Raw genomic sequence first — 25,423 nt, 5'->3', positions numbered from 1 at the left:
CTGCTTACCAACCTCCCTGTGCTCATGCTCAGCCAAGGGATGCTTGCTACCCTTGGGATGCTCACACAAAGCGTTCTGTAGGGACCTTAGAGGCCGGAACAAGACTCCAGAGAGAGCAGGCATGGAGATAGAATGCACATCACATCCATTGGCCAGATCAACGGAGGTAAGAGACAAGGAGAGAGAACAAATGAAGGATACAGGGCTGCCAAACTGGCAAGAGGACTGGTGTCAGCTTCAGGAAAGGATGGGTTATAATGCTAGCTCCAGGTCCCCCTCACCACCATCTCTGGTGCTGCCTTTCCCCCACAGCATCTTTCCACCACAAACCCACAGGCATGACTTCCAGTTACCAATTACTCCTTACTGGCTTCCTGATAATGAAGCCTGTTGGCTCCTTCCCTGCCTCCAATTCCTGCCTGCATTGAAGAACAGCCTGGACGTGGAGCTTGCTGCCTTCTATGGATCCACCCCTACAGATATGAAGAGCTCACAAAGTAACAAGCAAGGCAGACATGACCATAGGCTTAAACTCCTTAGTGTGGTGCAGCATGGACATCCAATGTCAAGGGCTCCAGTCCCCCCTATATAGTACACCAAAGCGTTTTCCTTGCAGCTAGGAAGGTACTAAAGATCCGGATGACCACATGAGGTTGTCTAGGGGACACCATCTGGCCTGCCTAGGCTTCTTCCCACACAGAACTCACTCAGTGATTACATCCTGACTCTGTTGTGAATGGTGCTTCTGAGACCATGTAATCACAGTGTGTGGGGAATGCTAAGGAGATGCTACTCCAGCCAAGCAAAGCTTTCTGTGTAATATGGCTTTAAGGCTCAAGAAAATGTTACCCCAGACTTTCTCAGCTTTCTTTGTGAAGTTATTATTACCTGGGCTGGGGAGCCTAAGACCCAGATCTCAGAGAACCCTCATCCCAAGCTGCTCTGAAATCTTGTGTCCTGATGCGAAGACGTGACCTAAGGGCTATCAAGCTAAGGCATGACACTAAAATAATACAATACCAGAGAGTTAATCAGACCTAAGCCTGAATTCTGAAGTAAACTATAACTTAAGTAGATGATATCTTAACTCAGCCAACAAAAGGCTGAGTAAGAAAGCATCCAGAGGGATGCTAACCATGGTGAATGAAGGATCCCCAGAGTTTGAGCGCTTAAAAATAAACTACTTTATTTCTTTGTGATGGATAGAGACTGGTTTAGTGGGACCAGCTGAGCTGGTGAATATTCTGAATTGCCTCCATCTTACTTAAGATGGACCCAGAAGTCCTTTAAAGGCTTACCCCAAGGTCCTTGGAAATGATGGGTAGGTGGGAGGACATTAGGGTGTTCCTAGGAGCAAAGCAACACCCCCAGGACAGTTGTGCCACAGACCCCGGCATGTCTACTGAGCAGAGGGCCTCTGTGTAGCTCTCCTGTTCCACTGCTGAATCCCCGGAAGCACAGAGCCCTTTATCTAGAAATCCATGAGCAAAGACCCTGGATCAGCCAGGGGTGGGAAGGGGGTGGGGGTGTGACCAAAAAATACACTCGGAGACATAGACTTGACCATCATGACAGCTGACTCATGCCAATGAAATAGGGGCTTGAGTGCTTGGACAAGAAATGCCCTGTGTGTATGTGTGTGAGTGTGTATTGTGTGTGTATGTGTGTGAGAGTGTATATGTCTGTTCATCTGTTTCTGTGTTCTCTGTCCACCCTATAGCTATATCCTACTGATCCATTCCCTCCAGACATGCAGCCTGGCAAGCTGGCTGGCAATCAGAACAGCACTGGCATAGGCTGTGTGCCATCATGCCTAGAGAAAGCCCTTCTGCTCCCTTCTTCCTCGCTCTCTCTACCATCCCCAAAACAATCCAGACCAACTCTTTATGGGGAAAAACAGGGTTTTTTTAGTCAATTACTGAGAAATATGTTACCAAGAAGTATTTTCAGACTGCAAGAAAGTATCTAACTATGAACCTGTTCTTTCCTTCAAAAACCCCATTCTGTGTTTCCTTGTGTGTATCTTATAAACAAATGCAGGGGTAACATCTGAAAGTGGAAGGCACGGGCTTAGGCTACAGCACCAGTGAGTGAGATCAGTCAGGGGTAATTGCTGTATGCCAGAGCCCAGTGCTGGGTTATCTCCACAGGAAGATTAGCAGGGAAACTGCGACAGGAGGGGCCTTGAGGTGCTCCTGTAAACTATTGCCACCAAACGAGCCCAGCCATCTAGCCCAGGAATACAACTTCTTTGGGCACTGTTGGCATTGTCATAAATTGTGTACAAGGCCTTGGAGACTAAAAAGCAGTTCACCATCCTTCCATGCCAGTGGCCAAGGGTCTCCATCTCTGAATTGAGGTCTAGGCAAGGCCATGTCCAGCCTGAGCCTGATCTTTTGGGAAAAGTTCCTTCTGGAGAGGATGGAGGACCACCTCCTTAGATCTTCTCTTAGACACAATTGGAATTCAGCCTTCTCTAACCCGGGGAGCTGTCGCTGTAAAGCCCCCTTGCTTAGTTGTGTGTGGACAATGGTGGGCACACATAGGCCAGGGTATGTCCTCCAGCCAGGACTTCATAGAGCGGGCTAAAGTGTAGAAAATGGGAGTCCTAGAATGTTAGCCTGAAACAGGTTACCTGAGAACAAAAAGTAAATAAACAGAAATTGAGCTCCCTACACAAAGCCGGAGGACCTCACTTCCTCCTCTGTATTGTGACTGGATTGTTTCACGCACAACCAGAGGTGGTCACTGAATAGAGCAGGAGAATCTTGCGGGTCCTTGTTGGCCATGTGGCCCAATGACACCCAGCCCATGTTCTCATTGGAGTTCCTCCCCCTGCCAGGCCCACGCTTGTATATTTCTTTCACCTGTTTCCTTATGCCCTGTCCTACCACTGTGTTGTTCCTCTGTTAGCCAAGACCTAGAATACCAGGCTCTTCGTTGGAGACTCATTACAGCTTATCTCTGTCTGCCTTTCTTTAAAGCCAGCTGAACATACCCAATGCTCTCCCTCTATGGTAAGAACAACCCTCCAGACCACATTTCCAGCTTCTGTGGCTTCCCCTCTAGCCACCCACGTCTTATCCACCCCGATTTCCAGAGCCCTGGGAACCCAGCCCAGCTCCCATTGCATGTGGCCACCATGTCCGTTGTGTGCCCTAACTGCCTGTGCTCACGTGAGCTGTGCAAGGGTGTGTGTACAGTGGTGTTCCTCTACTTTCCCAAGCTTCCTCTGGGTGGTGAGTCACCGTGACCCACTGGGAGAGAACTGGACCCATGCTATTTCCTGTTAAACATCCCAAGGATGGTTCCGTCTAATGCAGGAATTGGTGAGGGGTGCTTTTGAGAACTGTGACTAGGGCTCCAGGGAGAAGACAGAAGCAGGAGTGGGGTCCAGCTAGCAGGAAAGGCAGTTCTGATTAGTTCTATAATGACCAGCTTACCCCAAGCTTTGTGTGGAAGGCTGTGAGAGACATACACTGGGATTTGCTGTGACACAAGGGTTGGTCCTCTAGAGTCTCTACTGTCACCCTGAGCCTTAGTCTTACATCTTTCTAAGTTCCTTGAGGTCATTACATGTGCACTAGAGTCATTTTTTTTTCTGTAACATATGGGAAGCAGAGAAACAAACCATCCAAAACAGCCCTGACTGAGGAATGTCCATTTTTGTTGACTGAGTGATAGCTGTGCCTCACTCCATGACCTTGAAGTCTCCTTGGAATGGCTTCCCCTAAGAGCTCCATCACAGCTTTCAAACAAAGCTGATGATTCCCCAGACCCCTGACAGCTAGACTGAGAGATGCAGTGGTGGTCCCCATAGCGGCCCACCCCAGCCAAAAAGCTGCCTAGGAAATTTGGGGGGGGGGGGTTGGTTTTCTAACTCATCAGGTGTAGGTGTTCCAGTGGCACCAGCTTTACAAGGGGTTTGCACCCACAGCTGTTTTTTGTTTTCTGGTGAGTGGGTTTGGGTGGGGTTTTTTTTTTCCTTTCTTAAACATGGCAGAACTGACAGATAGTAAAAGCTCTGCGCTCCCTGCATGCTACTCTGAGGAGCAAGCCTCCTTCTAAGGACAGAAAATAGAACTTAGAGGAGCCCAACAGATGCAATGGTTATGGGAGCCAGAGGCTTCCTAGGGAGGGCCAGCACACTGTGGACACCTGTGACTCTGTCCACCGCCTGTCAGGGCTAGAGTCTTAATGGCAATTGGGGTGATCCCAGTTTTTAAAGTATAAGAAATGTTCTGACCCTTGTCTGAAAGCCAGGACCCTATGGCTTGGTTTCTTCAGTGCCCATCCAGTATGAGGTGTGGCGCTGCTGATTTGGCAAATCTGTCCCAAACTACCCTGCCTCCTCTGGGGGCGGGGATAATTAACATGGAGGTTGGCCATGTCGCCACTCCAACCTGTTGCCCCTTGCATGTTCCTAAAGTTCATTACATATACCCCTCTGGATAGACCTCAGGGATGGACCAGAAGGCCATGGAAGAACTTAAAGGGCTTGTGGAGCCTCAGGCTTTAGCACTAAGGAATATTCCAGCGGGTGGATAGGCACAGTGCTGTGAGGGAGGCCTGATCTAGAAACACTGTCAAGCATAGCAAGAGGACAAGCTAACGAGACGGGACAGGACAGGAGAGCAAAATTCTTAAGACCCCCCCTCCTTCAAGGGGTGTCTGGGATGGGAGCCATAACAGGAATTCCTAGGGTCCTTTCTCTCCTGGTGCTGCTCCCAGCAGGGCTGGGTAGGCTGCACTAGCTTCAGGGAAGGCACAAGGGCTCCAACCAGCTCGCAGGGCTTTGGAACACAGTCAGTTGCTCACATGAGCAGGTGGCAGCTAGGGTGTAATCAGTTCTTGTTCTCAGGCGTGGGAGCAATGACACTTGTGCCTCCAGAGACCTGGCCAGGCTTATGTCTGTACCCGTGTCAAGCTCCTTCAGACTAAGATACCAGTCATGAACCTTTGGCCCTAGACTTCAAGCAGCCCAGAAATTCTAACCCCTCCTCAGCTCCCCCTGCCTCATTGCTGCCTCCATCTCTTTTTCTCTATCCATGACCACACAGCAGATACACTGCGTGACACTCCACAGTAGTCACGTATCAGGCTCTGCCTTTCCTGGGACTCAGTGCACAGATCCCTTTCCTGCCTTGTCCTGGGGACATCCCCAGGCCTCCAGACTATGGACCTCTAGGGAAGGTCACAGCCTCTGAGGCTACGAGAGGGCAGCAATGAGGTCATTGAGACTGTAATGAGGTCAGGGACTGTGGCCCTCCTCTTACAATACAGAAGCCCACTACCACCAGCAGCCACTTGAGCCAGGACCCTGAGAAATAAAACGTGGAAACTGAGAGAAGTGAGGCTTGAGTGGCCAGGGCATGCTCAGAGGCAATGTCACACAGCTGTGTGGGATGTCACCACCATCTAGCCTCCTGACAAAGCCAAGTTCCACCCGAAAGGCAGAACTGAGAAGAACTTCTGGGTTGCTTTCTCCCAACATAGGAGGACAGGAGCCTCCGGGCAATAGCTCTCTGGGCTCAGATTCCAAAGCTTATAATACGTGAAGAACTTGGAATTATGGGAAAGAGGAGGATAGGAAAAACAAAGTCATGGACTCAGGGCTGTGACGTAGCATAGACCTTAAGGATGGGTTGCTGACGTAGATAGAAAGTTGTTGGCCTCCCACCTCACAAACAGAGAGTTGGGGGCCTAAAGAAAGAGTCTAGTGCAGCTGGCCCCACCCTGGCCTGCCTCCTCTCAACCAATGGCTGTTTCTCAGAGGATCCCTTCCTGCCCCACCTTCTTGCTGTGTTAACTGCACCCCCCCTATTGCCAACGGGTTCTAGAGTGCAGAGGAGAACTCCCGCATCTCCATCACCTTCTTCCGCCTCTTCCGGGTCATGCGCCTGGTGAAGCTGCTGAGCCGCGGGGAAGGCATCCGAACCCTGCTGTGGACCTTCATCAAGTCCTTCCAGGTAACCATGCGCCCTTCCCCTCGCAAAGCTTGGAGTGAGACAACCTCTGCTGCTCCCAGGACATAGAGTGGCCCAGCATTCCAATGTCACTCTCCCTAAAACTCCCCAACAGGGGCAGACCAGGAAAGAAACAGCTTCAGCCCAGTCTACAGGACCCAGGGCTGGCTCTCCCTCTGCTCTAAATGGCTATGTGAGTGTGTGGTAGCACCTGGATTTCCTTGTTTAGAAGAGAGAGGGGATGAGAGTAAACCAGAGATTCCAAAATCCAGGGCTCAGCATATTCCACAGAACTTATTGGAAAAGGAGAATTGTGAGGCCAGTTCTGAGGAGTGCTCTGTAAGTGGAAAGCTCGTGAGAAGCGAAGTTGTTAGGGTACTTGGAGTCTTGGGAAAGGACTGTAGAAATTACCAACTGTCCTTCCTGGATACCATGAAAGCCAGCTTCTCCCACACACATCCACTCTTAGACTGCCGCAGACCCTGAACCTAGGACTTTGTGTCCCCTGCCCTGGACAGCACAAGTTTAGCTAGGACATGGAGCCTGCCCCCTTCAGATGGGCTCAAGGGTGTGATTGCACCCAGAAGACTGTGGGTGTGTTGTGGTTCCTTGCCTGCCCTGCTTGCTGCCCTTCAAACTCTTAGCTCTGTGGTCAGTGCCATCCACAGCACTCTGATGGATGATCTCGAGGTCCAGCCCAGCTGCACAAAGAGCCACTGTTCTTTTAGTCATGGCCTACCCTGCTGTCCCTTGACCCCTAATGAGAGCCTGGGGCTCCCTACCCAAGACCCTTCGCAGGTCAAGGTGAAGGGAGTTTCTAAGGATTTGAATCCTTGGCCCTAATGGAATCAAGATAGTAGACTGATCCTGAGAGAGGCCCCTGAGACACCCCAACATTTCTTTATAATGGGAAATGGCTGGGGTGACCTTGAAGAATGGGACTTGATCAGGGAACCCACCTTACACTAAAAAATTTTGTGATCTCTCAGTGCCATCTAGTGGTATATGGGCAGCATAAGTCCTAATCCAGAAGGCCAGGTTCCCAGGATCCCACAAACCACACAGCACCATGGCCATGGCTCTGTTTAAGGGGTGTACTGAGTGACTAAAATAAGCTGAGCTAAATCCTGCGTAGGCTGTTGTGTTGTATTTTACAAGCCTCAAGCCATTTAAATGCCACACCCCCTGCCGAGCTGGCGTTACCATTTCTCATATTGAGATCAGGAAGCAGGTCCAGAGATGTTAAGTAATGCATCCGAGCGCCAGAGCTAGAGTGGGGAAACAAGATGCATTTCTCCTCATTAGATGTTTTCATGGCAATAGTGCTGACTGCTCACTTCTGGAGACGTAATTGGATAGAGATGGGATGTAAGCTGCCTCCTCTCCACTTTTCCCTAGTGACTCCGGTCATCCTGTTGTGTAACTTCCATCACCACCCCCCCTTCTTTGTGCAAATATCTAACTGTAGTCTGAGGAGGGCTGCTCCTTGGTTGTTCTCAATAAACAGTATGGGGCTGCCTCCATTACTCTGAAACCTGCTTTTAAAACCAAAAAGAAAAAGAAAGAAAAAGAAAAAACCCTGTGGACTAGGACCAGGGCTCAGTGGTAGAGGCCCTCAGCTCCATCCGCAGAAGATGGGTGGATAGATGGATGGATGATAGATACGTATGTGTGTGCATATGTAATACATACATACATACATACATACATACATACGTACATACGTACATACTAGACAAATTGACTTCTGAACTGGACAGCCAGAGCCCACCTCTTAGGTTCTCTCCTTGATGCTCAGTCCTCCTTAGCCAAACAAAGGAGCAGACAGCCATGGATCAGGGAGTGCAATGCTTTCTGGGAAAGGATCCTGCTGGCCTGTACTGCTGGGTCTCATAGGCTCTCTTTGCTTCCTTCTAGGCCCTGCCCTATGTGGCCCTTTTGATTGTGATGCTGTTCTTTATCTATGCGGTGATTGGGATGCAGGTATGAGAAACTCTGCTTACATGGTTCCCTCCCAGCCCCCAGGACCATAGCCTTTCTCCTCTCCTCCCTCTCTCCTGACTTGTGTTCCTGCCTGTCACTCAACGCCCAAAGTGCTGGAACTTCCCCCAGTAGGACGTGGTATAAGCTATGGGCAAGAGACATCACAGGGGTTCCTCCAATCTTACAGAACCCAGCTTGGGTTCTGCAATGGGAAGACACTCATGAATTAAGCCGTGGGCTTCAGGAGAGAACAGCCTCACCTGAGAGGCAGCAGGAAGCGGGCGTGTCCCACCAGCACCCCCTGCTCTGCTCCACATCTGATGGATGTGCATGATTTGAGGTGGGAAGAGAAGGCACTGTCCATCCACCATGCAGTCCTTTGCAAGTGCCCCCTTCCCAGCAGCCCACTGCCCTCTCTGTTCCCTCAGCCAGAGTTCCCTCAGCCTTCAGGACTCCATCTGAGTCTTTCCAGGTTCAGCCATGCTTGTGACATAGCCAGGATCTTCCCTTGGCAGCTCCCTATATACAGTCTCTAAAAGTTCATGGGGCAGGGGCGAAGGTGTGTTTGTGCTTTAAAAGACAAAAGGAGATACCTTGACATCACAGAGCAGGGAATAACACAGACAGGCCTCTGATGTCAGCAATGAGGCAAGCTTGTCCAAGCTCTGGACCACCCATTCCGTATCACAGCGAAATCCAAGAATCACTGTGCCTTTGAGTTCTTGGAGATGCAAAGGCTGAAAGGCAGTGGGCCCTGATCCTACACTGAGTATCCTGATCTGAGCATTCACTTACCACCCCAACCCCAGCTTCCCCTGGGCTGAAGGATATTTCCTGAGTGACAGCTGAAGGCAGGTTTTCTCCTAAAGTTGTCCACGCTGGAGCCAGGGTCCAGGGATCATGGAACAGCGGGTGTCTGCTAGGTCACATTGGAGACTGATTGGCCAGATAGTCCCAGAGCTACTATTAGAGAGTGGCTGGAGATGTGCGTGCTGTCCTTTTCTGGTCCCTCAATTCCTCTTTCTTTAGGTGTTTGGGAAGATTGCCCTGAATGACACCACAGAGATCAATCGGAACAACAACTTCCAGACGTTCCCCCAGGCTGTGCTACTGCTGTTCAGGTAGGTCTCAGATGACATAGATGCATGCGCATCTGCACGCTCACTCGCACATACACACACAGAGAACTACTGCTGTTCAGGTGGGTCTTGATGACATAGGTGCACACAAGCACACTTTCAGGATGGGAGCCCATCCCTGGGAGAACCAAGGGATCAGGAAAAGAACGGCCACTTCTTCCCTCCTGGCCAGGAAGTCTCATTACCATTTACACCAACTTTCCACGTGCAGCCACAAAGTACCACACACATCTGAGAATCCTCTGCCCCAGCCATCAGAGAGCCAAAGATAAACACCAAGAGCTCTGAGGCTTAGCATCTTACCTGGCACGTAGGATGGACCTGAGTCCGTTTCTCATATAGCCATCTTTCTCTCTTGCCTCACCATGATCTACTTATTTGCTTCAATCTTCTTGTCTCCTTCCTGCTTTGCATGGAGTCACACTCTAAGCTCCATCTAGTCCCAGGCTGGTAGATGAAACAATGTCTCTTCTCTCCAAAAGAAGTGTTTGCCAGGTCCTTGAGGACCTTTTCCAGAACATATGGGGGAAAAAGGCTGCCAGGTGATGCCGCCTCCAACCATCTCCTACAGGACCTGGTCCCATGCCCAATCAATGACAGTGTTCTAAATATCAGCCTGGCATCACTGCCTCCCAGATGACATGGCTTCAGAACACAAAGCTTTCTAGTGTGAACTGACATTTCACAATTGCAAGCTTATGCCACACTTAAATGCAGGAGATGGTCACAGACCTCAGACTGGCCACCGGGATCATCTCTCCCTCGTTTCTAAAGTTCCTAATGGCAACAAGTGTCTTTCCAAAGAGCAAACCTCTAACGCTGCTGAGAATGGAAAAGAAAATGGTGAGAGAGGGCTCCAGGTGAACTGGAAGTGCTGAAGAACTTCTAAATGGAAGAAGGTAGATGGGGTTCAGATCCAAAAGGATGAGACTTGAGACCAGCACTTTCAGACAGTTTGAGAACACGGCGGGTGAGGCAGCAGCCAAGAGCATCTCCAGCCTGACTGTCAACAGATTCAAAGGACACTAGGTGAACTGATCCCCCAGGACTTACATTCTGGGGAAGCCCTGCTATGGTCAACAGCATTGGCTGTGGCACCCCAGGGCTTTGGGGTAGGACCCAGCACAGCAGTCCCTCTGAGAGAAGCTACGCACCAGACCCCTCACCACAGCTTGCCTGGGGTCTCTGATCCCCAGAGAGCTTCCGTACTAAAAAACTTTATTCAAAGAGCAAATGACAATAATCCCAATAATCTGAGGAACATCAGAGTGGAGGGTTATCTGTGTCACGCTCAAGTTACAAATAAATGAACACACAGGGAGAAGGAAGGGGGCAGACCCAAAAGATTTGAAATTGAATGCAATTCCCATCGTTAATACTTCTGTTACATTAGAAGAAACAATGGTAGCAGCCATTGCTAAGCAGAACAAAGAAGAAAAAGAAAATACAACGGTTAAATTCTTTATCTCCTCTCTAAGGTATTTTTAAATAGATGAGATGTATAGCAGAAAGGATGCGGCTAAAAATGAACTGATGAAAGATCAGCAGGGTTACTATATAACTGAAGTACGATGAAATCTATAAATTATGAAATAAAGATTAAGACAAAGAGAATGGAGAGAGAAAAGTCCTACTATGTGATAGACATTCCTGTCAAGAGCAGAAGAAATGAAGAGTAAAACAAGCTGATCAAAGAAAATTTCAAACAAGGGTGCAAGCCTTCTAATTGAAATAGTCTACTGAGTACAGAACAGATTAACAGGAAAATCTTTACCCCTCCAGGGGTGATGGCTCCTGCCTCTACCCTTAGAACTCAGAGGCCAATGCAGGAGGGTCATGAGTTCAAAGTTAGTTTGGGTTACAAGACAAGACCTTTTCCCAGCCTTATCTACAAATCTCTAAAACTGTTTATGACTCTTTAAAATGCTAACAATTAAAAAAAATCTTCAAGGTTTCCAAAGTACAAAAACTGTAACACATTTAAGAAGGGGAAACCCTTCAAAGCTGGTTTTATTTTGGTTGTGTTTTTTGAGGCTAGCTGTACAAAAACACTATATCCCTAATTAACATAAATAACAAAAATCCTCAACAGAATGCCAGCAGACTTAATTGAACCGTATGTTTAAAAACATCATTCAACTCTTGCAGAAGGGATTTAAACCTGGAATGACCATGTGCCATGTGGTTCTTCATATGCAAACCAGGAAATCCAGTACAGTACATTAACAGAAAGGACATAAGCCACGTGGCATCCCGGCAGCTGAGAGTTACTGTGTGACTCATCTGTATGACTAGGGGTAAAGGGATATAAACGTGTGTGTTAAATATTGAAAGTCAGAAACTAGCTGTGTAGAAATTGAATGTGTACATGTCAAGGCATGGAAGGGGAATGCGTATGGAGCTCAGTGCGCAGTGCTTCTCTGACAAACCCAAGGTTGGATTCTGAGCACTGCCCGAAAGCAAACCACTAGATCAAAAACCTGGACAAGGGAAACTATAACTGTTTATCAAAAGGTAGGGTAAAAGTGGCACTAAATATGGGGGGAGGGGAGGGGGAAGGAGAATGAAGTAAAAGGGAAGAAGAAAGACAATACAAAGATACTAAAAATTAATCTTGTTAAACATTTTCCATTAAAAATCAAGCATTACGATCAGCAACATGACTCAGTGGCTAAAGGTGCTTGCTGCCAACCCTGGAAAGCTGAGTTCAGTCCACCAGGGCCCACATACTAGAAGGGAAAACCAACTCCTGAAGTTGCACTTTGACCACCACACATGTGCTGTGACGCACCACACACAAAACTGATTTTCAGGTACTTGATATCAATAAAAAGTTTAATAAACCAATTACATATACTATGTGATATATAACATATAATAATGTGTAATATGTAATATATGATATATAATAATACAATAATATATAATTAGTTATAATTACATTAGTAATTATATAACATACAATATAATGTGTGATATAAAATATAATATATAATATATAGCATATTATATCATATGTAATTTATAATAGTCTATATTACATATGATATCTAATTACTATGTTCACTATAATTGTTGTATTTCTATATAATTATATATTAACTACTATATTATATAATCTATAATACATATTATATCTAATAATTGCAAACAATATAAGCTTAACAATATATTGATTGGAAGTACATATAGTAATAGAACACAAAGAGAAGATAAACTCATAACGGAGTGACTGAATATATAGTTTATTAAAAGTCATAGTTTGAGGCTGGAGAGATGGCTCATTGATTAAGAGTCCCGAGTTCAATTCCCAGCGACTACGTGGTGGCTCACAACCATCTGTAATGAGATCTGATGCCCTCTTGAAATAAACAAATCTTTTTAAAAAAAAAACAGTCATAGTTTGACACAGGTGCAGAGCTTCTAAAGAACATAAGAGGTAGACGATAAGAGGTTATCCATAGATCTTACCTCAATAGATGGCAAAAAGACATATTCTTATTTAGTACTCAGGAACATCCATAGAAGTACCCACAATTTAGGTCACAAGGAATTTAACAAGCTCTAAAACTTCTTCAACATTAATACAGCAAAGCTAGAAATAATGCACAGAAATAAACCCTTTAAAATCTCTCCACTTAGAATATTAAGCCACTCAACTAGTCAGCTGTGAGTTGAAGGTGCAGGTTCTCAGCCCTGGGAGCAGAAGCCAGGATGGGCAGCGCTGAAGAGAATCAGAGCCTGAGTGTCCTTATTTAGGAGACTGTATTAGATAAGCAGATGGGCAAATGAACATCAAAAGAAGCCCAAATTTTAAAGGAATTCTCTCATGAAAGTGAAAGTGACAAAAGATAAATAAAAAGATTTTTTAGCAATATTCCTTAGAAGGTGACTTTGAAAATACCAATAAGTAATATGCATTTATGAAATATAACCGCTCATATGACAAAGGGACAACAGCAAGCATGGGTACACAGCGTTATCATGGATGTGGAGGTGATTGTTAGAATGGCAAGCAAATGCCTCATTTTTACCTCATCTCTGAGATGATCAGCTACCTCAGAGTGAAGCTATACACCTTTCTGGCCACGGGCTGCCAGAAACTCTTCAAAGCAGACAGTGAAGACAGCATTGTAACTCCTACAAGAAGCAAGTGGCACTCAAGTGGCCTGTGGCACGCGGGTGAAGGCTGGGAGGGTGATGTGGGCTGGAGCAGGGCTGCTTTTCTGCACCGAGGAGTGGACCTTCCCGTTGTTCTAGACCAAAGTGCCCTGGAGAAAAGCTATGCAGATCCTACGCCAGGTCGCCTTGTGTCTTTGCATTTGGTGATTTCAAGGTTGTGCGGGGAAGTAGAACTATATTCCTGATTGTCTAGGGCTGGTGTGTCTCATTACCTGGACTCTGCCAAAGCTGGCAAGACCCACAAACATTTCAACTAAAGACAGATTAATATTCAACAATATTTTGTGAAAAGGCCCACATATGAAAAAATGTAAGATACACAGAACCAGAGCCCCTAGGGCTCCAAATCCCGCCTCCTGCAGGTATCCTATAACACGGACACCGCCATGTTGCTCTCGGGGAAATAATGTGCTTTAAAAAAAAATAAGAGACCAAAATACACTAGAAAATGAATAAGGCCAAGGAAGCCACGAATCAGCTGCAGGCAATGCAGCTCTTCTCTCTGAGACCATCCACCGCTCTACTGCTGACCAAAGCCAATGGGAGGGTTTTCAAAATAAGAACAGACCTTTTAAAAGACACAAACAAGGTTGCTTCCCTTCTGGGGAAGAATATTTTAAAACAAAAATCTAGGGGCTGGAGAGATGACTCAGTCGTTAAGACCACTGACTGCTCTTCCAAGGGTCCAGAGTTCAAATCCCAGCAACCACATGGTGGCTCACAACCATCTGTAGTGGAATCCAATGTCCTCTTCTGGTGTGTCTGAAGAGAGAAACAGTGTACTTATATATAATAAATAAATAAATCTTTTTAAAAACTCCCTATTTGCTTTAAAAAAAAAATCTAGGACTCTTCCCCAGCTTTAGAACTAGATGATATGTAGTATCATCAGTTCAGTACAAGCAGATACATTGGACCAGAAAGTGTCTACACCAGGATCAGAGACTCGCCACTCCCCCAAACTTGAGGAACAACTCTGGAAAAAACAGGCTGGGTTTCCAAACCAACACCAACACCCCATTCCTGCCCACAGCCACCTTGTCATGCTACCCAAAGTAGAGACGGGAGCCCCAGGACTGTTCCAGTCGCATGAGGAACAGGGGCAGATGTCAGAAAACATGCAAGTGTCTCGATTTAAAATGGTGAATTACACCTGTGATGAAGATCTTTAAGAGCCATGTCCTATGTGTGGCAATAAAGTATCTGAGCATCATTATGGTCTCTTTGCCTGCAAAAGCCTTAAGGTTTTTTTTTTTTTTAAGTGAACCGTCTAAAACCAAAAAAGGTACATGTGCATAGAGACCCAGAACTGGCAAATGGACAAAATGCAGAGAAAACAATGTCCTTACTGTCAATTCAAAAAAAATAAAAATGTATCGATGTTGGAATGAAGCTGGAAGTCATAAGAGCCGACCACATGCGAGGAGGCAGAAATAAGTTTGGGCCAATGTACAAGAGAGACAGGGCCTTGAAGCAACAGAAGAAAGCCCTCATTCCAACCAGTGGACTTAAGCTGGAAGCCATGTCTCAGGTGATCCAAGCAATGCCCTCAGACCTCTGTAATTCAGAACATTCATTCTGCCTCCAAAGGCCTACCTCTGAGCAGTGTAGCCTTGCCTCTGACAGACTATGACAGAAGTCCCTTTGTCACATTAGCGTGACTATACCACCTCAAGGCAGCCTGCATGGCTACCAACCATATGGTCACTTTCCTAGTCGGGCCATCAAGTCTGAGTACCCAGACCCCTACCCCAGCTCACCTGAGTCAGTGATGGGCTACTCCTCCATGGGTGGTTACCAGACAAGCTCTCCAGCCAGCATCCCACACCTGATACTGGAACTTTTGAAGATGAGCCTCAAGTTCAAGCAAAGATCATGGCTTACCTATGGCAAGAGCAGAGTAACCGAAACAGGCAGGAAAAGCTGAGTGTATTTGGGCTTTTGTGCAAAATGGCGGACCAGACCCTGTTCTCCATTGTTGAGTGGGCCAGGAGTAGTACCTTCTTCAGGGAACTGAAGGTTGATGACCAAATGAAGCTGCTCCAGAACTGCTGGAGTGAGCTCTTGATCTTCGATCACATTCACCGGCAAGAGGCACGTGAGAAGGAAGGGACAATCTTCCTGGTTACTGGAGAACATGTGGACTACTCCACCATCATCTCAAACACCGAAGTCATGTTCAACAACCTCCCGAGTCTCGCACAGGAACTTGTGGTGAGACTCCGTTCCCTCCAGTTCGATCATCGAGAGTTTGTGTGTCTGAAGTTCCTGGTGCTGTTCAGCTCAGATGTCAAGAATCTTGAGAACTTGCAGCTGGTGGAAAGTGTCCAAAGGCAGGTGAACGCCACCCTGCTGGACTACACAGTTTGCAACTACCCACAACAAACTGAGAAATTTGGACAGCTACTTCTTCAGTTACCAGAGATCCGGGCAATCAGCAAGCGGGCTGTACTACAAGCACGTGGATGGGGATGTGCCCTATAGTAACCTCTTCATTGAGATGCTGCGTGCCAGAAGAGCCCAAGTCCCCACCCCTGGAAGCTTGCTCTAGGAATAGAGACTGGAGGGAGAAGAGGAGGTGGAGGAGGAAGACAGAAACACAATACTCTGAACTGTTCCAAGCAATACTAATTACAAACTTGTTTTAAAGACACTGAATTTTAAAAGCATAATAATTAAATACTTAATAGCAAATAAATGATATATCAGGTCGTTTGTACTGCAGACTGAATCAAAGGCTGCATATCCCCAAAGGATTCATATGAAAGACATGGTAATGTGATGGATTGAACTTACAGATGGAGTCCAATACCACAGCAGAATAAAATGGACAGAACAATCGTTGTATATTTAAACTAATCTGCTATTAAGAAGTTCAGTCATTGATCAGTGTTATTAATTGGATTCGTCCATAATTGCGCCATGGTGATTCTGAACAACTCAAGAATACATGAGCTGTGCCTTGGCAGCCCCTCCCCCTCCCTGCCCCACCCCTGCCTCTCCACCCCTCACCACAGAAGGCCCTAGACCTTCTGACCTGTGAGTCCTGAAGCTATTTTAAGGACTTGTGTTCAGCCATGCCCAGTAGTAGCGCCACTAAGCCATGAGTTCTGGATGTCTGTTTCTTAGACCTGCCAGCAGCTAATAGCCATGTATAAATATGTCAGCTTGCATTTTAAATATGTTCTGAACTTTATTTTGTTGTGTGTTCATAATTTAAAAAAAACAGTCAGCATCCCTCTTCTGTATAAGCATTAGTTAATATTAAGGGAAATCAAACAAATCTAAGCCAATACTCCCAACAAGCAAGTTAGATCTCATTTCTGCTGTTGTTGCTGAAATGTGGCTTTGGCATGGTTGGGTTTCATAAAAATTTTTTGGCCAAGAAGCTTGTTAGTATACATCCATCTGTTTAGTCATCAAGGGTTGTAGTTCACTTAAAAATAAACCACTAGACATCTTTTGCTGGATGTCAGATAGTCACCGCCTAAGTAGCCAGGAAGTCAAAGCATGTTAAGCATTGCCACATGAGGGAGAGGTTGAGCTGCAAAGGTGATGGACTCAAGGTTCATTCCAGTTGTGACCTGAGCATTCCCTAAACTGGGATGCAAAGGCGGTGATTCTGCATGTGGCCTGGAAAGCCAGGAAAGCCAGTCTCCTACAAATGGGAATGGAAGTTCCTGGCCTCTCTCTAAGTCATAGACCAAAGTCTGCTGAAGAACAAACTACTGGAGGGCAGAGACAGCAAACAACGTCTCCAAACAGCGCTGTCAGTGTTCGCATGCGATGCCACAGGCTGGGAAACCTTGACTTACTTCCTGGTCCTAAAGGGAGCTGAGCAGATGTGGATCAACATTTGGTGAAAAGAAAGTATTAATACTTTAAAGTCAAATTTTAAATTTTAAAAAAAGACGTAAACAAGCCAGGCGTGGTGGCGCACGCCTTTAATCCCAGCACTTGGGAGGCAGAGGCAGGCGGATTTCTGAGTTCGAGGCCAGCCTGGTCTACAGAGTGGGTTCCAGGACAGCCAGGGTTACACAGAGAAACCCTGTCTTGAAAAACCAAAAAGAAAAAAGAAAAAAAAAAGAAACAAACAAAAGTTCAACAACAGAAGCAGAAAGAAAGTACTATGAACAAATGTATGCGAATCTAGGAATCTAAATGAAATAGGCACTTCATTGTTGTTGTCATCGTCATCATTATTATTATGATGATGTTTATGATTATTAATTTAAGGCAGGGTGTCTACTATACCTGGCTAGCATGGGACTCACTATATAAATTAGGCTGGCCTCAGACTCACAGAGATTCCCCCTGCCTCTGCCTCTGTCTCCAGAGTGCTGAGATTAAAAGTGTGTGCCACCACATCCGGCTGAAGTACATGCTTTTATCTAGGAAAATATGAATTACACAAATTTTATTAAGAAAAGCTTTGCTCCAGGGTAAGACCACGCATCCAAGAATATTTGGGCAGCAATAAATTGATCTTTATAGGCTTTTTTTTTTAAGAAAAAAAAAAGATTAACTGGAAAAGCATTGATAAATCAAGAAACAACAAATTTGTAGAGAACAAATTGTATTTTAAAAATTTTTTCCATGACTGTAGATTTCTGGACTGCCACTAATCACATAAATCAAAGTGAGTAGAGCCATTTAGTTCAAGCTTATCAGAGGTAGCAGCCTTCCCTGTGAGTTGCAGATTAGTGTTAATGTTAACACTGAAATGCTCTCAATAAATAAGTAGCATTAACTACAGTCGATCTTGAAAAGGCTGTCAAAACTCCAGCCTTTTACAAGGCCCACGATGGTGTGCTTTCATTCGTGACTGAGGAATAAATCGTCCCTAGTCATGCAAACTCGGTGATAGGGGCAGGAACTTCCCCACTCAGCCTAGAAGATGAACTAGTACAGATGTTTAAAAACAGAAACAAGGCGTTATAAGCACTAAGATGTTGGGCATGGCCATTCGAGGACAAAGGCAAGTGTGGAAGATGCTAGCGGATCAGCTTTGTAAAGAGTGGGTAGTCTCAGTGAGCTGGGAGAGCCACCAAGAAAACCACCAGCTTGGGCTAACCAGTCAGTAACTACATTAGACAAAACAGTGTGCTCTCACTTTTTCTGGTCAATATTTTGCTGAATGTTCTATCCAGTGCAATAAGACAGATGGGCTGAAGTGATGGCTTGGTGGGTAAAGTCCCTGTCCTGTGAGCACAAGGACCTGATTTTAGAGACTCAGTTGCTGTAGTGGCACTCTAAACAGTGTGTGTGTGTGTGTGTGTGTGTGTGTGTGTGTGTGTGTGTGTGTGTGTGATTTGAATGTATTACAATTAAAATAAATAAAGCTAGAGACAAGCCATATACCAGAGTGAGACGTTTAGAGCATGTAACTAACAAAGGAATTATTGTGAAAATACCAAGGACCCTTCAATGAGCCAGAAGATATATAGCTTGTCACTCTAATGAGCAAAACCATGAACATGCAGTCAAGAGTCAGAAACCAAAACTCAACCGACTGATAATCATCTTAAAGGCAACTTTTTAAGAAAGGTATTTCTTTTATTTCTTTTCAAGCCAGGGCCTCATGTAGACCAGGGTGGCCTAGAACAGCCAAATTTAAATAGCAGTGAAATATCGTTCCACACCATCACCTAAGGAGTGTCCTTTAAAATTCACTAACACCGCTGGGCAGTGGTGGCGCACGCCTTTAATCCCAGCACTTGGGAGGCAGAGGCAGGCAGATTTCTGAGTTCGAGGCCATCCTGGTCTACAAAGTGACTTCCGGGACAGCCAGGGCTACACAGAAAAACCTTGTCTCAAAAAACCAAAAAAAAAAAAAAAAATCACTAACACCAGTGACACTGACAACACTGTTCTGAACCAGACAAGTGTGACCTGGACAAAATGAAGACATGAAGCATCCTGACTTGGTGGATCCGTTCCTAAGCAGACAACCAAGACAAGGACCTGCATGCTTAAACAGCAAGAATAACCTTTCTGAGAAACCCACTCCCATAACAATGGTAGATTTTTTAATATACTCATAGAGCAAGTACCCCTGTGTAGCAGTGAAAATAAGCTACATCTATGTCTACACAGCCACATGTAGAAATGCCATACAGATAAAAGACAAAGTTCTCAGAAACTTACTGTGTGTCTAAAGTTTTGGAACATTCAGAATAAGGCTTTGCATGCCCATATTTAATGAACATGATCGGCGTTCGGTGGATGTCAGATGTTCAATTCCTTTTGGTAATTCCTCCTGGAAGGATCCTTGCCTGCATGGGTGGGAGTGGTCAGCCGAGGTCGGACGCTCTCGCTTCTCTTTGTAGGTGTGCCACTGGGGAGGCCTGGCAGGACATCATGCTGGCCTGCATGCCAGGCAAGAAGTGTGCCCCAGAGTCTGAGCCCAGCAACAGCACGGAAGGGGAGACCCCCTGTGGTAGCAGCTTTGCTGTCTTCTACTTCATCAGCTTCTACATGCTCTGTGCCTTCCTGGTAAGCTGAAGTAGGACTCGACAACACAGAGATGGAGTCACTTTCGGGGCAGCGTGGGGTCAGGGCAGTCCCAGCCAAACAGTTGGGAAGACTGAATTAGTAGAGATGCCTTACCCCTGAAAAGAGCTAGAATCCTTGGCCCAGAGCAACTCAGCTATGTTCCTCATCCATTTGTGGCTCTTGTTATGGCAGCATTGCTATAGAAGGCAAAGATGTGTGGGAGCTTGGCATGAACTTGTATGTCTCTGGTACCTTGCTCGGGAGTAAGAGAGAGATGACCAGACAGAGCTTTTCTCTGTCACTGGCTTCTTGGTGGACAGGAGGCTGTTCTGTCTATGTGAAGGGATCATCCCTCACAATGCTTAAGGGAACAGTGTTGAGTTCATATCCAAGGAACCCGAATTCTCTCAGTGGGCATCCTAGGTGCCAGCGTATTGCCGATACTTGGAAACATTACCTTCTGACATCCTGGACACTAGCTGGTGAGGTGGGCTTAGGCAGCACATGTGTGAAAGTTTGAGAAGCACCTCAGTGTGCTAACTGTTCCCTGCAGATCATCAACCTCTTTGTAGCTGTTATCATGGACAACTTTGACTACCTGACTAGGGATTGGTCTATCCTTGGTCCCCATCACCTGGATGAATTCAAGAGAATCTGGGCCGAGTATGACCCTGAAGCCAAGTAAGTTTCTAGAGGGACCCATGGCTCCCACGCTGAGAGAGGGTGTTGAGTGGCCTGTAGGAAAGATGTGAGAGGGTCAGCACTGGGCATGCTGAGATCATCAGAAAGCCAGCAAGATGAGGCCAAGTACCATTCACTGAGCTGGGGAACATATCAGTTGAATGGAAGAATAAGACTCTAGTGTCAGAGGAAACTAGAAAAACTTACATGTCATTGAGGGTCAGGTAGACTTTAGTTCCATCTCAACCTCTGGTTTAGAGAAGCTCTTAGTTACCCATAAGTATTGACTGACCATCCCTAAATCCCTTCCAGCCAAATGGTTAGTTGACTGAGCAACAAAACATACTGGGATTTAATTGCATCACTAATGTCCATTCTACCTGGAAGATAGTGCTAACAGATGTCTGTGATGAACTATAACATGTGCAGTGGGTTTGTAGTTCCATCAAGTGTCTCTGTACTGCTCAGAGCCTGCAGGCAGCCCTGGGGGAACACCCCTGCATCTGGCCCCACCACAGTACCTGCATGCTGGCCTTCTGACCGCCCCTCCTTCTGTCCTTCCTTCTCTAGGGGTCGGATCAAACACTTGGATGTGGTGACCCTCCTCCGTCGAATTCAGCCCCCACTGGGTTTTGGGAAGTTGTGTCCTCACCGTGTGGCCTGCAAAGTAAGAAATGACTATCCCTTGAGGGAAAGGACAAATATGGGAGGCTAGCTCCCTGTTTGCCTTCATGATTATTAAGGGAATAAAGATACTTTAGGTATTTAAAGAAACAAATGTGAGCAAGATTCTATTTTTAAGGACTCTCCCATATCTACATTCCCAAGGCTATAGTCACGGTGAATGCCTTGTGCCCTGCAGAGAGAAATTGATATCCCCTCTGAGTAGAGGATTGATTCAGCCCATCAGCCCACCACCCAGGCATCCGGGTAACCTAGGGTGATGGGTTAGGAAGTTTTTTGCCTGAAATCAGAGAACCATTAGAAAGGCCACCAGTATTCTATCTATTGCCTCACCAAAATGCAAGCTTTACCCAGACTAGGATCTGCTGGCTTGCTTGCTTGCTTGCTTGTTTGTTTGTTTTGTTTTGTTTTATCACGTTCCTAAATGAGTCTGTGATCCAAAGCCAGCTGGGACAAACACACTGGCTCTGATAAGCACAGCCTCTGATGGAACTTGAGAGTAAATACCCTTAAGTCTGCTCTAGAGCCTGCCACGTGACCCAGTAACTGCTGAGGGCTGTCCCTCATTCCATTACCATCCCTCCCCCCATCCTCCGAGTCTGTGTTTTCAGTCAGAATCCTAATGAGCTCAGAAAGAGCTAGGGAAAAAGATAGCAGAGAGCTGAGCTGTAGACAGGAAGAAACAGCCAAGTAATTGGTCTCCCTGGATGATCCATTCCTGGATAAAAGAGTTGAGGAAGCATAGAACGTACTTATGTGGTAGTCATATCTTCCTAACCAGGATCCCTGCTCTAGTCCATAAAAACTTCTGGAAGTTTCCAAGGGTCCAGAACGTATGAGAAAAAGGAGCCTTAGAGAGAGAGAGAGAGAGAGAGAGAGAGAGAGAGAGAGAGAGAGAGAGAGAAAGAGAGTTTCTTTGGTTCCCAGTTTTGTAGGCCTCGGTCTGCAATCACTCAGGCCTGTGACTTAGGCCTGTGGCACCTCCTAGGACATTATGGTTGGAGTTTTTGGAAGAGATCCACTCAACACGGGGCCTCTTTACCTCAGGAGCAGAGAGGGAGAAAGAGAAAGAGACCTAGATCCTAATACCCTCCCCAAGGACATGGCTTCCACTAACTTCTCCCCGCTAAACCCCACCTCCTAAAGTTTCCACCACTTCCCAAGAGTACTGAGAACTAAGCCTTCATGACATGGCCTTCGGATGACATTTAGGATTCAAGCTGTAAGAAGTTCATACCAAATGTAAGATCAAGCAGCCTAGAGGGATTTGAATTGTGCAGGTCATGACCTCCAGATGGGCCCGAGAGGGCTGACAGCGAGGACTGAAACTTCCTAACTTGGCATCTAAGAGACTCAGAATGATGTGTTCGCTTGGGGAGAATCCAACCTTTAGCAAAATATGCACAGGAAGACCCCATGTGGTGTAAGAGGTGACATTGCTAGCATTCACCGTGAGCATTCTGCTCTTTCTCCTGATGACCCCTGTGTGTGCTGCTGGCTCACCAAGGGATCAGGTTTCAGGGTAGAGGGCAGCATACTCCTGTTAGAGTGAGTGAATCTGGGATCAGGTTTGAAGGAGAGGTAAGTGTGTCTATATTCAGAGCCTCTTCATATTCCCAATCTACGGGAGCATGGATATTTCTGTCTGGCAGGCAAGTGGTGCCTAGAAAATGCCTGGCACACGGCTGTTCTTGCTGCTAGTAGATAGCACAATTGTGTCTGTAGATCTGAACACAGAGCGGGGGGGGGGGGGACTCTTTGAGGATGCGAGGGTCTAAGGAATGTGGGGGTACCAGAGTGTTTAATCACAAAGCCCGGTTTCTCCCTGGAAAAGCTTTGAATGCTGAAAATGCTGTGGTGAGCCTGTGCATACCCCTCCCACTCCCAGCCACACCCATCCAAGTTTCTAGGAATCTCTTAGCCTTCCTGCCACATGGTTGTACAGAGCCTTGAAGAACTGCCTGCCATTGTCACTGACTCAGTTTCCTTTCCCCTACAGCGCCTGGTGTCCATGAACATGCCTCTGAACAGCGATGGCACAGTCATGTTCAATGCTACGCTGTTTGCCCTCGTCAGGACAGCCCTGAGGATCAAAACAGAAGGTAATATAGCTCTTGTGGATGCACACTGGCAGGATGATGCCTAGGAAGGTCTAGCATCCCCACCAGAAGGATGCTCTTGCCTGCACAGCATCAGTGCAGAATAACACCGACAGCCTGCACGCTGACTCTGAGAGCTGCCATTTTCCTTGGTTCACAAATAGCCCTTTGCCACAGCTTCTTAGAACTTTTCTTTTCCATCAACACTAGAGACTGCCCCGGTAACCATCTGAAGACTGAGGGTTTAGTGCAAATGCAGAGAGGCAGTTGTTATGCAGAGTAGGACCAAGCCCCATCCTGATAGACTTGTATTAGCAACAGGCATGTCTCCCAAACGCTCAACTCTCTTTTGAAATTTAAGGGACTTATGTTGGAAAGATGACTGTGACTAGCAGTGACTGAGGTAAATAGAAGTTACTGCATGCAATTGCTAAGGGTTATATGATGCCACATGTGCTGCCCTACTCACGCTGTTCCCCCGGAGTGCTTACAACAAAGGCCCTTCTAGTTTGCCCTGTAGGTTAGCAGCAGCCCTGGTGAAGGCATCTGTTGTCCACCTCACTGGTAAGTACTCTGAACTGCTCTAGTGGACACACCCCCAAAAGATGCTTCTGCTCCCCAGGACGCCCAGCTTAAGTGCCTCTTAAGACTGTGGTCAAAGAACAAAGTGGGCTGCTCAAAAGGCTACCTGCCTCTGAGCAGCATCTGAATCTGTGAACCCCCATATCTGAGGGGAGCCTGGGAACCTGCATTTACAGTTAGCTGCAAGACACCCCATGGATGAACTAGAGTTTGACATCACTGTTGCCACCTGAGAGGCCCAGGCTTCCAGCCAGTGTCCTCGATGCAACAGAAAGGCACTGGGCAGCAGACACAAGAGGGCACAGCATGTGTGTAACTCCTTCCTGGCTTGTTTCAGTTTCCATATTGTGAAATAATGAAAGGCAGTGGCATCCGTCTTTTACTTCCCTGGGCCACCCAGAGAGATGCCCCCTTTAGTTGTGTTCTTCCAGAGAGTCACAGGCATGAGGAAACTGAGAACCAATCCTGCAAGATACAGGTCAGGAGAATGAACCAACCTTTCAGAACCAAAAGTGGGTCAAATTTTCCTGGTAAACTAAAAGGACAAAAACAAACAAAAAACAACAGTAGTTAGTGCAAAACTTCCATCTGAGGTGGGTATAATTAGGCCCGTTACTGGCGAGAGAATTCAATGCACACTTAATGCGCAAGTGTAGATAACAGACAACCAGAAAGATGCCTGCTGATATATTAATATTGAATACTACTGAGCAGTGTGTATCCACATGTGTATCCACATCTGAGGGTGAATCAGAGCTGATCTTCCCAAATTTTCTATAGTGAATATTCTTTTCTTTCAGTTCCAAGGGAAGGTTCTCCTTTTCCCCGGAGAAAAGACAAAATGGTTGCTAGAAGGAACATGTTGTAATATTTAAGGCTTGGTACAAATTAATAATGTAGGTTTTGAATCCAGGAAGATATAAGAAGCATAGAGGCCAAGATTTAGCAATGCCGAAGATGCACGGCATAGGCAAACCAGATCTCAGTGAACTGATGCCAGTACCCGAGGGCCACACTGAAGGGCTGCCAAATTCTCAATCATGGATAACCACTGCTAGGAGGCAAGAGTTCCTGAGGAGAGAAGCCAGCCAGTTAATTAAAGGTTACAAAACCCACTTAAACATAAAGGCTCTTGACGATAGCCACTAAGGGCATGTAATACCTCAGGACTCAAGGCTGAGCTTCATACAAAACAGGACTTCTATGAACATGCTACCTAAGTCTGGGAGTCAACACCACGCTCAGAGAAGAAATGGGAGGAAACACCAACATTTGTAAGTCTAAGACACAGTCTTCATCTCCCTTAAGGTGTTTGTAAGAGGAAGCAATTAGAAAGAAATTAACTTGTACCTTGAGAATCAGAACCCTTATCCCAAGCCAAGTATCAAGATGAACAAGACTTTTTTTAATTGGAACAATGAAGGAGAAGAAGCTATTTAAAGATATTTAAATTAGGACATGAAGGGAAGCTCAGTGGTAGAATGATGGCTAACATGCACAAGGCCCAAGGTTCAGGCCTGTATTAGTCAGGGTTCTCTAGAGTCACAGAACTTGCAGATAGTCTCTATATAGTAAAGGAATTTATTGATGACTTACAGTCTGCAGTCCAAAT

The 25,423-nt window shown here is 46.2% G+C and overlaps 1 protein-coding gene and 1 pseudogene across 18 annotated transcripts in view; both read left to right on the top strand.

Moving 5' to 3' along the window:
* The window catches only part of Cacna1c (calcium voltage-gated channel subunit alpha1 C), a 568,982-nt gene that overhangs the window by 527,495 nt on the left and 16,064 nt on the right, over window positions 1-25,423 (top strand). For all 18 annotated transcript variants that reach the window (XM_029535125.1, XM_029535124.1, XM_029535115.1 and 15 more), the window contains 8 exons: window positions 2,985-3,017; window positions 5,841-5,969; window positions 7,884-7,949; window positions 8,979-9,070; window positions 19,600-19,765; window positions 20,319-20,446; window positions 21,017-21,113; window positions 23,130-23,232. In XM_029535125.1, the coding sequence (XP_029390985.1) occupies window positions 2,985-3,017; window positions 5,841-5,969; window positions 7,884-7,949; window positions 8,979-9,070; window positions 19,600-19,765; window positions 20,319-20,446; window positions 21,017-21,113; window positions 23,130-23,232 (814 nt within the window). The remainder of the gene's footprint in view (window positions 1-2,984; window positions 3,018-5,840; window positions 5,970-7,883; window positions 7,950-8,978; window positions 9,071-19,599; window positions 19,766-20,318; window positions 20,447-21,016; window positions 21,114-23,129; window positions 23,233-25,423) is intronic.
* LOC110316079 lies at window positions 14,134-16,019 on the top strand (annotated as a pseudogene).

The sequence above is a fragment of the Mus pahari genome, chromosome 2 (assembly GCF_900095145.1).
Source record: "Mus pahari chromosome 2, PAHARI_EIJ_v1.1, whole genome shotgun sequence".
Classification (NCBI taxonomy): Eukaryota; Metazoa; Chordata; class Mammalia; order Rodentia; family Muridae; genus Mus; species Mus pahari.
This window is presented reverse-complemented; position numbering and strand designations above follow the sequence as displayed.